This window comes from Malaclemys terrapin, chromosome 16, assembly GCF_027887155.1.
Source record: "Malaclemys terrapin pileata isolate rMalTer1 chromosome 16, rMalTer1.hap1, whole genome shotgun sequence".
Taxonomy (NCBI): domain Eukaryota; kingdom Metazoa; phylum Chordata; order Testudines; family Emydidae; genus Malaclemys; species Malaclemys terrapin.
In genome coordinates this window covers 300,731-312,520 of record NC_071520.1, presented here as the reverse complement: position 1 = coordinate 312,520, position 11,790 = coordinate 300,731, and the positions used below count along the sequence as shown (strand labels likewise).

Genomic DNA, 11,790 nt, shown 5'->3' with positions numbered 1-11,790 from the left:
CCGCCCTAGGCGGCGGAAGGTCCCGCCCCCTAAATACCACCCCCGACAGAGGCGGCGGAAAGTCTCGCCCCCGAAATACTGCCGACGACCGGGGCGGCCTGTAACAATGCTGGTTCTGGTGGGACCCAACTGAGAGTGCCAATTCAGGACAAATTGCTCAAACAGGGCAGTTACAGCCCAAGGCTGGGGGTTTTCCACCTCTAAGGCAAACCAAACCAGCCAGACAGTGAAGTCTTGGGTCTCACCCCACTGGCTAACCACAAGTCACACAAGCAATTCCCTTAGACACTCCAGTTTCCCAGTATCACCACCAGTGCCACTCGATATGGGGACAAATGGTTATGAAAACCAATACCCCAGTAAAAGGGAAAAAAAGGTTCTCTCGATCCCGAAGGACCAAGCCCCAGGCCCAGGTCAATATACAAATTAGATCTTACCCACAAATCAAGCTGTTGCCAATCCTTTAGAATCTAAAGGTTTATTCATAAAAGGAAAAAGATATAGATGAGAGTTAGAATTGGTTAAATCGAATCAATTACATACAGTAATGGCAAAGTTCTTGGTTCAGGCTTGCAGCAGCGATAGAATAAACTGCAGGTTCAAATCAAGTCTCTGGAACATCCCCAGCTGGGATGGGTCATCAGTCCTTTGTTCAGAGTTTCAGTTTGTAGCAAAGTCCCTCCAGAGGTAAGAAGCAGGATTGAAGACAAAATGGAGATGAGGCATCGGCCCTTTTATAGTCTTTTCCAGGTGTAAGAACACCTCTTTGTTCTTACTGTGGAAAATTACAGCAAAATGGAGTCTGGAGTCACATGGGCACGTTCCTGCATACTTTGCTGAGTTACAAGGCGTAACTGCCTTCTCTCCATGGGTCAGTTGTATAGCTGATGGTCCTTAATGGGCCATCAAGCAGGCCAGGCAGAGCTAACACCAACTTGTCTGGGATGTTTCCCAGAAGCATAGCATAAGTTTGAAATACAGACAGTACAGAGCCAATATTCATAACTTCAACTACAAAATTGATACACACATATAGACAACATAATCATAACTAATAAACCATAACCTTGTCTTAGACACCTCATTTGACCCCCTTTATAGAAGATTTGGTGTCACTACCGGACCTTGGTTGCAACCATGTTCTATATGGTCCCAGATTATATAAAAAACATCACACGGCCGAAGATCCAGCTGCCACAGTCGCCGCCCCCCAAATGTTAGCGCCCTAGGCGACCTCGCCGCCCCCCAAATGTTAGTGCCCTAGGCGACCGACTAGGTTGCCTAATGGGTTGCGCCGGCCCTGTCCTCACCTGCCTGCTGGCTCTGACAGCCCCACTTCTCACCACAGACAAACAAAATCCGCCCATCTGAACGGAATTCATCCATGCAATCAGGAACTTCCACCCAAAGGAACTGAAGACAGGTGTGTCGTGTATCTGCTCCTCTATCCCTCACCCCTGTCCCTGGAGCACCCCAGGATGCGACTGACGGGGTGGCTGGCTATTATGGAGGCACAAAGGGGTTGGGAGAAAATAATCAAGAAGAACTTTTGCTGAAAATGCAAACCTAAGCTGGAAATCTGTGCAGGGCTGGGCTCAGCGAAAATGATCTTTTGAGCTGCTCTTATTAACCGTGGTCCTGTACTTCCTGGTTTGCGTCGGACCCAGAAGCAGCAGTAGCATGAGGCTTTCTCCCAGGATTTCCATTAAGGCCAAACCCCAGATACGTCCGTAATTGGTGAGAAGGGCTGACTTTACAAGGGGAGAGGGATAGCTCAGTGGTTTGAACATTGGCCTGCTAAACCCAGGGTTGTGAGTTGAATCCTTGAGGGAGCCATTTAGAGATCTGGGGCAAAAATCTGTCTGGGGATTGGCCCTGCTTTGAGCAGGGGGTGGGACTAGATGACCTCCTGAGGTCCCTTCCAATCCTGATATTCTATGATAAGATTTCCAGACCACCCACATCCTACTTATCTTGAGACAAGTACCAACAGTTTGGACACCTGTCCCAGCTGAACCTCTGCACTATGGAAATTCAGCACCGGTAGGGCTCCCAGCTTCCCTCCCCCTGAAAAAATCCCTCTTTCCAAACCTGCCCCCCACACTCCCCCCTACGCACGCTCTCCATGCAGGCTCTGTCAGGAAGGCCAATTGGACAGGGCCTTGTGTCCTGGGGATGCACTGAAGGGCCATGGTCAGGAGGGGAATGGAAAGATGCAGTTTCGGGGGGGGCAACGCCCCTTCACATTCCCCCCCATCTTCACCCCTGCCAGTGGACCAGCCAGGACTACATCTTGGGAGGAGCATAGAGAGCTTTTGGGCCAGGTGCTGGCTAAAGAGGCTTGGAGCTGAGAGCAGGGAGGCTAATCCCTGCTATTGGCTCCTGCTGTGTTTGGAGAAGCAGGACTCTGTATGTTCCTTGTAAATAAACAAGACATCAAAAAATTACCAGACTCCACTGCCAATTTCTGCTCCCCATCCCCAGGGCCCCAAACTTTGACTAGCCCCTTGGGTTGAAGAGGGACACCAATATCTTTATTGTGTGGTTTCGTTGCATGTCTATCTAATCTCAGTGGTTTATAAGCAACTAATTACTGTTGCAATGTTTTCTCATGTAATAACCATATTTATTAAAAACACAGAGGCCAGGTTTTTGAACCTAAACTCACCACTGCTAATACATGCAGGATTCAGATGTAAAGTCCTGTCTTTGAGTCATTCCCCATTTAAATGCTCAATGACAGTTGCTAGAAATCCAGTGTCATGATTCATTGATCACTAATGCCAAGGGGCAGTGGCAGGGCTGGGAGAAGCAGAGGTTAATGTGGGTCTAAAGTCGTAGTGAGTGACATGGCTTCCAGTGAGGCAGAGTGGAAGTGGGGGTCCAGTTATACACACCAATCACGCTCTTCGTGTCATTCGAACGCACCGGTGGGGTCAGCTCTCAGCATTTATTCCAGGGGATTTACCGTGCAGAAGCCAACAGGGAAGGGGGTGAGCAGAGTGGAGGCATTGCAGGGACTGCACTGATTAGGTGGGGGATGGCGCGCCGTGTCTGATCTAATATTGTCTCCCCTTCTCAGCGGCGCTGGCTCCCAAGGAGGATGGGCTCCTCCTGCCGGACCCAGCACATGTCTGTTGGCTTAACCAGGATGAGGGAAGACTTGCACTCCCCACTCTTACAGAACCCTGCCCAGTAGATGGAGCCTTTCCCATTGAGCAGGACGTTCTGACACTTGTCGTACCACCAGCCTCCATAGCTACTTGTGCAATTCCCACTGGCCTGGTCCTGATCCTTGTCAGTCGTGCTGAACTTCATGTTGTCGTGTATGCCCCCCAGGCCGGAGTGGTAGGTGGTGAGATAGTCCTCGCCGTCCCCAGAGTACCTGCCCAGCCTCAGAGGGTACCCGCTGCGCTCATCCTCGACACTGAAGATGTCGTACTCTGCGTAGCGGGTGTTGTTGGATTTGTCCTCCACGACAAAGCGTACCTTGTAGATGTTCTGCTGCGTGAGCAGGGACAGGTACTCGTTGCCCAGCCAGTAATCCTGCTGCATGCTCCCAAAGCCGTACTTGTAGGTGCTCCAGGACTCCTTCCAGGTGATCTCTGTGTTGTAAGAATTTCTCTGGACAACGGTCCAGCCCTTGCCTTCGGTGTCCATGTCACACCACACCACTCGAGGGGGAGAGCCTGCTGTCTGGATGACATGGACCCCGCTGGGGCTGTCCCTGGGAATGTTGCTGCAGTCTTTGGGGAACCCTGAAATGCCACGAACATCAGGTTAAGGGGGCAGGTGGGGAGGGGGGGAGAGAGCGCTAGCTAGCTCGATCAAATCAGCCTGGGGTAACTGGAGGCTGGGTTTTAGAGGCAGGTCCTGTGTATTTCACAATACTACAGCCACAGAATCTGCCCCGGCCATTCCTGGCCACAGAATCCGGCTCCAGATCTTACACTTTCATTTTACCAATAAAATAAAATAAGAATAGTTTCTTGCTCTGCTGGTTTTGAAGAAACCTTGAAGAGATGAATCAAGTGTAAACCAAGGCTCTGTATCCTTCCTGAGTCCGTACTGCTGAAGAAATCGTTTGGGGAGGGTGGGGGAGACGCTGCCAGATCCATCTCAGCGAATGTTAATTATGAAACCCATCAGTGACAATTTAAATGGGAGTTTTCAAAGAGCCTAAGGGAGTTTGACACCCGACTGTGATTGGAATTCAGTGGGATTTAGGCACCCAACTCTCTGTGGTGCCTTTGAAAATTCCAGACATCCTATCGAGGGGCTTGTCTTTGGGGCGGAAATTGTCCCGAACTATCCTGGTAGAATGAGAGCACTGTGGTTATACTGCCCCTCCCCTCCCCAGGGTCCTCCCTCGAGCCTGAGCCCCCCAGCTCCCCTACCCCCCAGACAATCCCCCTGTGTGCCCCTCCCCCATAGCTGAGCCGAGGGGGAGGAGCTGCTGAGCACTGCGGGGGCAGGGGCTCAGGGCCACCTCTGGAGCTGGCTCGGCCCTTGGCCTGCCTGGGCAAGCCCCTGAGCAGCTCCCAGAGCCGCTGGAGGTGTGGGGAGAAGGGAATGAAAACCCCTGACAAGGAGGAACTGGCTCTCCCTGCTGCCTGGACTCTGGGGGCAAGGCTTCTAGGCATGAGTGAGAGATCCCCAGCTGTTAGCCGGGGCTAGCCCTAGTATAGGAATTGGTGAGATGGAAGGGTAGAACTCCCAGCCAATTTGGGGGCAGTGCCTGGTTCCCACACGCTGCCCTGCGGTTGGCACCAGCGCTCTTCAGTCACTGCCGGGGGCTTGGCAGCCGTTACCGGAGAAAGGGATAACGAAGCTGTGTAAAGCAAACAGCCAGTCGTGCAGCACCTCCCCCACCCCGACGGGCCCATTCCCAGGCGCTGGAGGCCTGCGAATGGGAGCAGTGGGCTCACTAGCGCAGGCCGGCCTTGCGATCCCTTCGGAGAACTCAGCGTTTCTTTGGGCCCAGCGCTGGCGGGGGGGCTGGAAGGTGCATTCAGTGGATAAGTGGATCTAGGGGTGACCCCGGCATGGGGGAGAGGAGCAGAATCAGGCCCACGATGCCCTGATCTCGGATATGGCAGATGATAGAAGCTCTCCGACGGGTTCTCTACTCACCTCTCTCGACCTTCTTGTTGGCCAGGGTCCCGTTGCCCTGCACGGGGGCTACGCAAAGGAGCGCCATCATGGACAGCGCAGACAGGAGCAGGAGAGAGCTGGACTGGAACCCTGCAGGGGACAGAAACCACTGGACATGAGACCAGGAGAGAGTTTTACAAGTGCCTAAATCCCACTAGAACTCACTGGGATTTAGGCACTTAAGTGACTTAGCCACTCTTGAAAATGTTACCCTTAGATGCTAAGGCCAGAGTTTTCAGAGGGCTCAACTACTGGGCCAGATTTTCAGAAGAGCTCAGCTCCCAGGTAGGCACCGCAGGACATGGCTGGATGTTCAAAGGGGCTCAGCATGGGGGGGGTCGGCCCAAGTCTCTGGAGACGGGGTGAAGCCCACCATTCACCTCTCCCCTGGCCCGGCCACTGTCTCTGTCTCTGCAGCCGGCCCGATTAGCACAGCTGGGACCCAGCTGCAGGGTAAAAACCATTCAAAGATTGCGGCTCCGATTGCCTGGCTCCCGAGTCCCGGGCAGGTCAGGGCTGGCTGGAGCGCTCCCTGTGGTGGGGAAGGAGCTGCCTCCTCTCTCCCCGCGCTGCACCGCTGCAAGGGGAGTGCTGCTCAGAGCAACCCCCTCTGTCCCAGCTCCCGCCGTTCACAGTCACTACCACCAGCCGGAGGGCAGTGCCCGCTCACCCACACAGAGACAGCAGCTGGGCAGCCTCCGGCAGGGCTCTGCCCCCCTCAGATGAGTGCCAGGTGAGAGGGGCCCAGGGCACAGAGCTGCTGTGTGCCCCACGCCAGGCATGCTGCCCCCTGCACTGCAGCCCAGCAGCCCAGAGGGGGACACGCTGCTGACACTGCAGCTGTTCTGTGGGCCCAGCTCAGGCCAGGCTTAAAGTGGGCAGAGTCGCCAGGGGCCACAGTCCTGGCCAAAAAGAGTTCAAAATGGAGCCGGGTCCCTGAGGGGTGCACTGTAAGCGCTGCCCTAGCAAGGGCATGGCCATTTATTTCAGCCGGGATTAACATAGACACCCCTCCCCCTCCCCACACATGCTTTTCCCAGGCCACCTTCAGCACTCAGCGCAGGGATTCACAATGACCTTGCCGGGATCAGCAGCCCAGAGCAATCCAGACTCTTGGACAGAAACCGGCTCATTCACCGCCGCCCCCCCCCAGGTATATCTATCCCGGCCCTGGTATTACATCTTGTGTAGCTACAGCCCACAGAACGCAGAGCACGGCATATGCAGCCCCCAATGGTAAATAGGTTGAGAACCCTACAGCAGAGGCTCACGTGTGAAGCTCCAGAGGTTCCAAGTTTGATTATAGCTGCTGCCGGCCCATGACAGTTGCAAAATGGCAGCTTTTTGTGGGGCGGGGCGGGGCGGGGTGGGGCGGGCAGGGTGTGTGTGTGTGTGTCAAACCAGAACAGGCTAAAGCCGCACTGGAGTCTGGCACCGTGCTTTCTGTCAGCCATCATTGTATTCATGTGGTGTTGCAAAGTTAGAAAGTCCACAACTAACCCCACAAGTGACGGTGATACAAACGTGCAAATGAATTAGAGAGAGAGAGAGAGAACACTGTGTAAACGACATACCGAAACACACTGTTGCAATGGAAACACTTTGCCCAGACATGATCCCCAGACAGATTTCATTGGAAACACCTTCTTTTTGGAGCTGCCTGGACCCCAAATTCTTAAGACAATGTCACAGCCCAAGTAACTGTGACACGCTGCCAGCAATCTCAGGTATCCTTGTGAGAGAGAGGAGAGAGGCGTAACCCCATGGCAGGCAAAGGGTTAAAGCTTTAAAGGAGAAGGATTTCAGTGAGTCTGACAAGCCAGAACTACCATGTTTGGAACTGAAGTGAAATACCAATCTGGAGTCACTCATTCTTGAAAACACGCCTCCCCTTCTCCTGACGCCCCAGAGGAGCGGGGACACTGCCAGCTAGCAGCCGTTCACACACTCTAATAGTCTAAGACACAGAGGGCCTGAGTTCGACCTGTGACCTTGGAAAACTCATTACACTGCACCATACCTCAGTTTCCCCATTTTTAAAACATGGTTTATGCTAGTTCCTTTGTGTTCTAAAGTACTTTAGCCCCAATGCCCAAAGGTACCTGGGGCAGGGCGGGAGGATTCCTGCCTAGGGTCCAGCAGAGCGCTGGGCAGGGGATCCCCGCCAGGCTCCTGGCACCCCATGGCCCCGGGGGCACTCTTTACCCACCAGGAGGCACTGCCAGACTCCTAGCTAGCCAGGCTCATGCTGCAGCATGCACTTGCTGGGGGAAATGCTGCTCTGTTTCAAAGGAAAAGCAGCATGTACCTCACTGCGCCCCCATCCCTTGTGCCTCGGCCAGGCAGGGTCGGGAAAGCAGAGGATGCACCAGGGCTCCCCTCCCCCTTGTGCACCTGCCCGGGCTGAGGGGCGGCACTGAGAGGAGTGCAGGCTGCCCCTCTCTATGCAGTAGTTACTGCGTCTGTCTGGGCACGTTCCTTCCTGTGCCCGGGCACTCAGGGCACATGGTGTCCCACAGGGGCCACATAGCATGCCCTGCCACTGCACCTCCCCCACGTGCCCACACCGCCTGGGGCTCTGGTGCCCACCACCAGGCTCTGGCCCTACATCTCCAGGCTGTGTGAAATACTGGGCATTTCAATAAAACTCACCCATCCCGACGCTGCAGCTGAGCGGGCGAGTTAGCAACCTGAAGCGTCCCCCACTTCCACATCAGAAACCAGAGCCGGGGCTCCATGCCTTTATGGGGAAAGCGCCACTCCACACCCAGCTTATCTTGCTTTCTCAACCGCTAGCCTCAAGCCTGGCCTGTGGGCAGGGAGGGAGCCCCCTCCGGAACGTCTGCCCATCCTTTATTTACCGCAGATACCAGATTTCTTGGGCTCCCTCCCTCCTCGCTGAGAATGCCAACGTTTCTGAAGCCGGGCAGGTGTGAGCCAGGGATTTAATTTCTCAGTGGGACTCTGCGGCATTACCGTACCATCGGCCTTCCAGACGAAGGACGCACTAAATGGAGAGGATCAAGCCAGAGGAGATGGCAGGAACGGGGGTTGTGCAGAACGCGATGGGGGTGTAACGCTTGTGCCAGGTGGTATTGGCAGTGACAAGGACGAGAATCAGGATCTCAGGGTTCCTCTTAGCATTGCAAAGCAGAACCAGCTGGAGCGCCCCTCCCAGAAATCTGGGAAACTGACCAGCACGCCCCTAACAGGCAGCTGTTCCCCCGTCGTGAGCACTGAGTCTGTGTCTAACACCGGAGAACTTTTATTTAGAGGAGAAAGAAACGCAGCATGAACTGGGGAAACCATCACAAGAGTGACTCAGCAGTATGTGAACTGTGAGTGAAACGCCCACTCTACAATCCATTGGGCAGCAGCCCCTTGCCTCAGTTTCCCAGCTTGGGATGAGAGAGTCCAATGGACAAATGTCCCTTTGGCACACCCCTCCCATTTTCCCTCTGCTGTCCCCTCACCCGGTTTATGGGCCCAGCTCAGCAGAGTTTGAGAGTTCAGGGGGGGTTCGGGGGGAGGTGTTCACCTCCTGCCCCAGGGAGAGAAGGGGTGGGCCAGGGATGCCTCTGCCTCTGCTCTGCACCGCTGCTGCTCCATGCTGCCGTCTCTGCCTGGAGCTGCGATGCCATGCTGTGAGGGGCCTCCAGCCCGGAGTGAGTCCAGCTCTTAGTGACTTCCCTGGCTAGGGGGAACCTCACTGCTGCTCCCCCCTGTACTGTCTTTCACCACAGCACCGGCTCTATGGTGCCCAGGCAAACCCGCTTCACAGTGTTTTCAGCTCTAGGGATCACTGAGAAGAAACCAGGACTTCCAGCTGAGTCCAGTCAGCTCTGTCTTTAAGCACTGGGCAGACCCAACGTTTTGTAGGCGCCTTTCACCAAACCCACACACCCGGTGGGAACCCCTCTCCCCACCCCCCTCGGACTTTTAGTTCCATTTGGTATCACTAACCCCTGCTTAGCACGTGGGGTTACAGAGACTGAACCCCCGCTCCCGCCATTGTCCCGACAGGTCACGGCCGGGTGAGGAGATACCTGAGTGGGATGGGCTGGAGCGAGACTGCGCTGCTGCTGCATCTGTCCCACAGGGAAGAGGATCAAACTGGATTCATTCAGCGACTGTCAAGGCAGCTGCTCTCTGTGTCCCAGCTCTCTGGCTGGGATACAGGGGGCAGGAACTGGTGCATTAGAGGGAACAGCTCCACGTCAGCATAGTTCTGGAAAAGAGCACCCAGGTGGTTCACCCGCATGCACGCTTCTCGACCCTGCAACCTGCCAGCACCTGGCACACACCATCGAAATGTGCAACAAAGGACACGAGATGGGACCTGTTTATTTTGTTGAACGTGGCACCAGTTTGCTTAGTGTGATGTGCTCCAGTCTGCTCATTTGGGGACCAGGTTTTGGGATGAGGGGGAGTTTGTGCTGTCACACAAACAACGAATGAATCTCCCACATGCAATTCATGCTGCCTCCTCCCTCCCACCCGCACACCCCGAATGCCAGCTGCAGCCGGCCCCATAAGTCTGGCTGCCCCAACAAACTGGTAAAGCAGCTTCCAGTGGATTCTGTCTGCTTCTGGCTACGCATCTGTGACGAACTGGGACTGTTCTTACTGTGGTCTTTGAATGCTGGCAGGGGAGTGTGGCTAGGATAGTCTGCATTGGGGGATGGGAGACTGACCGGAGTATACCTGAGCATGTAACATGAGAACCCAGGAAGGGGTTAGAGGCCAGGTGACACCTTTGCCTGGGAAACTGAACAAAGGCTGTGGGAGGGGTCGCAGAAGGGAGAGTTTCAGGAGCTGGCTGGTGGAATGGCTGGGAGGCAGACGGGGCTCTGACCTCCCAAGGGGGCTGGGGTGCCCGAGGACCCCAAGATGGACCTAACTGAGGGGGTCCTGTTTTCTGTGCCTGCGGGACCTGTCTTGAACTGTGTCCCTGTCGTCTAAATAAACCTTCTGCTTTACTGGCTGGCTGAGAGTCATGGTGAATCGCAGGAAGCCGGGGGTGCAGGACCCTGAGACCCCCACACTCCGTGACAGGATCACCCCCATCAGCTGGGCGTGCTGGGCCACCCTCGCGCTCTGATTGTGACTCGGGATTGTGGGGGCTTCTCACCTGTCCCATGGAAACGTGGCCAAAGGCGCCAATTGTCCCTTCATCAAAATGGCGCCATCTCCCACTGCTGCCAGGGGGGCTGAGGCCTGCGCGAGGGCCGCCCCGTCCCCACGCTCTGTCTGCATGTGGCAGGCAGGCTGCCCTCCTGACGCTGGCTGCCACCTCCCGCTGGGCTCCAGGAGGCTGAAGCCGAGCCCACAGGCAGACTGGCTGAGGCCATGGTTCAGGGCCTGGACAGCGCATGGGGACTGTGAGGGGATGTGGGGGAAGGCTGAGCGGGTTGCAGAGGGGTGTGGGGGCAGGGATGGGGGGCCGGCTGAGGGGGACAGAGGGATATGGGCATGAGGGAGACAGAGTGTGCAGGGGGAACGCTGACGGGGTAGTAGGTGTGGAGGGCAGGAAGAAGGCTGAGGGGGCCAGGGAGTGTGGGGGGCAGGGGGAAGGCTGAGGGGGGCATGGGGATGGGGCAGAGGGGAGGCTGAGGGGGTTGGAGGTGATCATGTGGGATATAAGAGCGGCTGAGGGAGGTGCAGGGCATGTGGGGGCAGGGGGCAGAAGAATGTGGGGGAAGGTTAAGGGGGCCGGGGTGTGGGGAGCCGAGGGAGGCTGAGGGGGGTACAGGGGGATGGGGACAGGAAGGAGGCTAAGGGAGGCAGGAGGGAGGCTCAGGGAGATGTGGGGCCAGGGGAGAGGCTAGGGTTTGTGCGCAGAGGACAGTCATAGAATCATAGAATATCAGGGTTGGAAGGGACCTCAGGAGGTCATCTAGTCCAACCCCCTGCTCAAAGCAGGACCAATTCCCAACTAAATCATCCCAGCCAGGGCTTTGTCAAGCCGGGACTTAAAAACCTCCAAGGAAGGAGACTCCACCACCTCCCTAGGTAATGCATTTCGGTAGGGCTTAGGGGCCCCCTGGTGCTAGGCGCTGTCCAAACACATGATGAGAGATTGGCCCCACCCCAGAGAGCCTACAGTCTACACAGACAAAAAGTGGGTGGGGAAACAGGCACGGAGAAATGAAGTGACCAAAGCTAAAGAGCAGGTCAGGAATAGAACCCAGGTGTCCTGACGCCCAGGTCTGTGCCCTCAACCAAACCTATACGGCTATCCTGAGGTCAGCACATCCTTCAAATGGGGACCTGTGCTCGGAACCAAATACAGGGCACGTTCCTTTTGGCTTCTTTCTGATGAATAAAGGGTAGTTGTTTTTAAAGCCCTGTGGGGTTTGATTTGCTTTTACATTAGAAATGCAGATCTTGTCCACCCTTCTTTTTTCGTGGCTGGCTCTATGGATGACAACAGAACTACTGGGTTGACTAGGTCGGTTTATTATTTAACATTTCTCTCGTGGTAGTGCTGAAAGACCATTATCAGCTGGGCCCTACTTTTGCTGGGGCTGTACAGACATACCTCAAGTGTCACTCCCGTGCTATTCTGTTCTGTGCAGGTCATTATACCACGTTCACCACCACAGTATCACAGCACCTTCCAGTGGTGCATTACGC

General features: G+C 55.3%; 1 protein-coding gene and 1 long non-coding RNA gene across 3 annotated transcripts; one reads left to right on the top strand and one right to left on the bottom strand.

Moving 5' to 3' along the window:
- Positions 1 to 462: 462 nt before the first annotated feature.
- On the bottom strand, positions 463 to 7,913 carry LOC128824904 (fibrinogen-like protein 1-like protein). 2 transcript variants are annotated; one of them, XM_054006826.1, is made up of 4 exons: positions 7,807 to 7,911; positions 6,729 to 6,886; positions 5,134 to 5,244; positions 463 to 3,758 (listed from the first exon to the last, which is right to left on the bottom strand). In XM_054006826.1, the coding sequence occupies exons 2-4, from the start codon at positions 6,766 to 6,768 to the stop codon at positions 3,079 to 3,081; spliced, it is 831 nt and encodes a 276-aa protein (XP_053862801.1). In that variant the 5' UTR covers positions 6,769 to 6,886; positions 7,807 to 7,911; the 3' UTR covers positions 463 to 3,078. The 2 variants fall into 2 exon arrangements, with proteins under 2 accessions (XP_053862801.1, XP_053862802.1); XM_054006827.1 differs by lacking the exon at positions 6,729 to 6,886 and having other exon boundaries at positions 7,807 to 7,913.
- Positions 7,914 to 8,029: 116 nt separating this feature from the next.
- On the top strand, positions 8,030 to 10,133 carry LOC128824908 (uncharacterized). Its single transcript, XR_008442542.1, has 2 exons — positions 8,030 to 8,492; positions 9,178 to 10,133. It is a non-coding gene; the product is annotated as an uncharacterized LOC128824908 (long non-coding RNA).
- Positions 10,134 to 11,790: the final 1,657 nt, after the last annotated feature.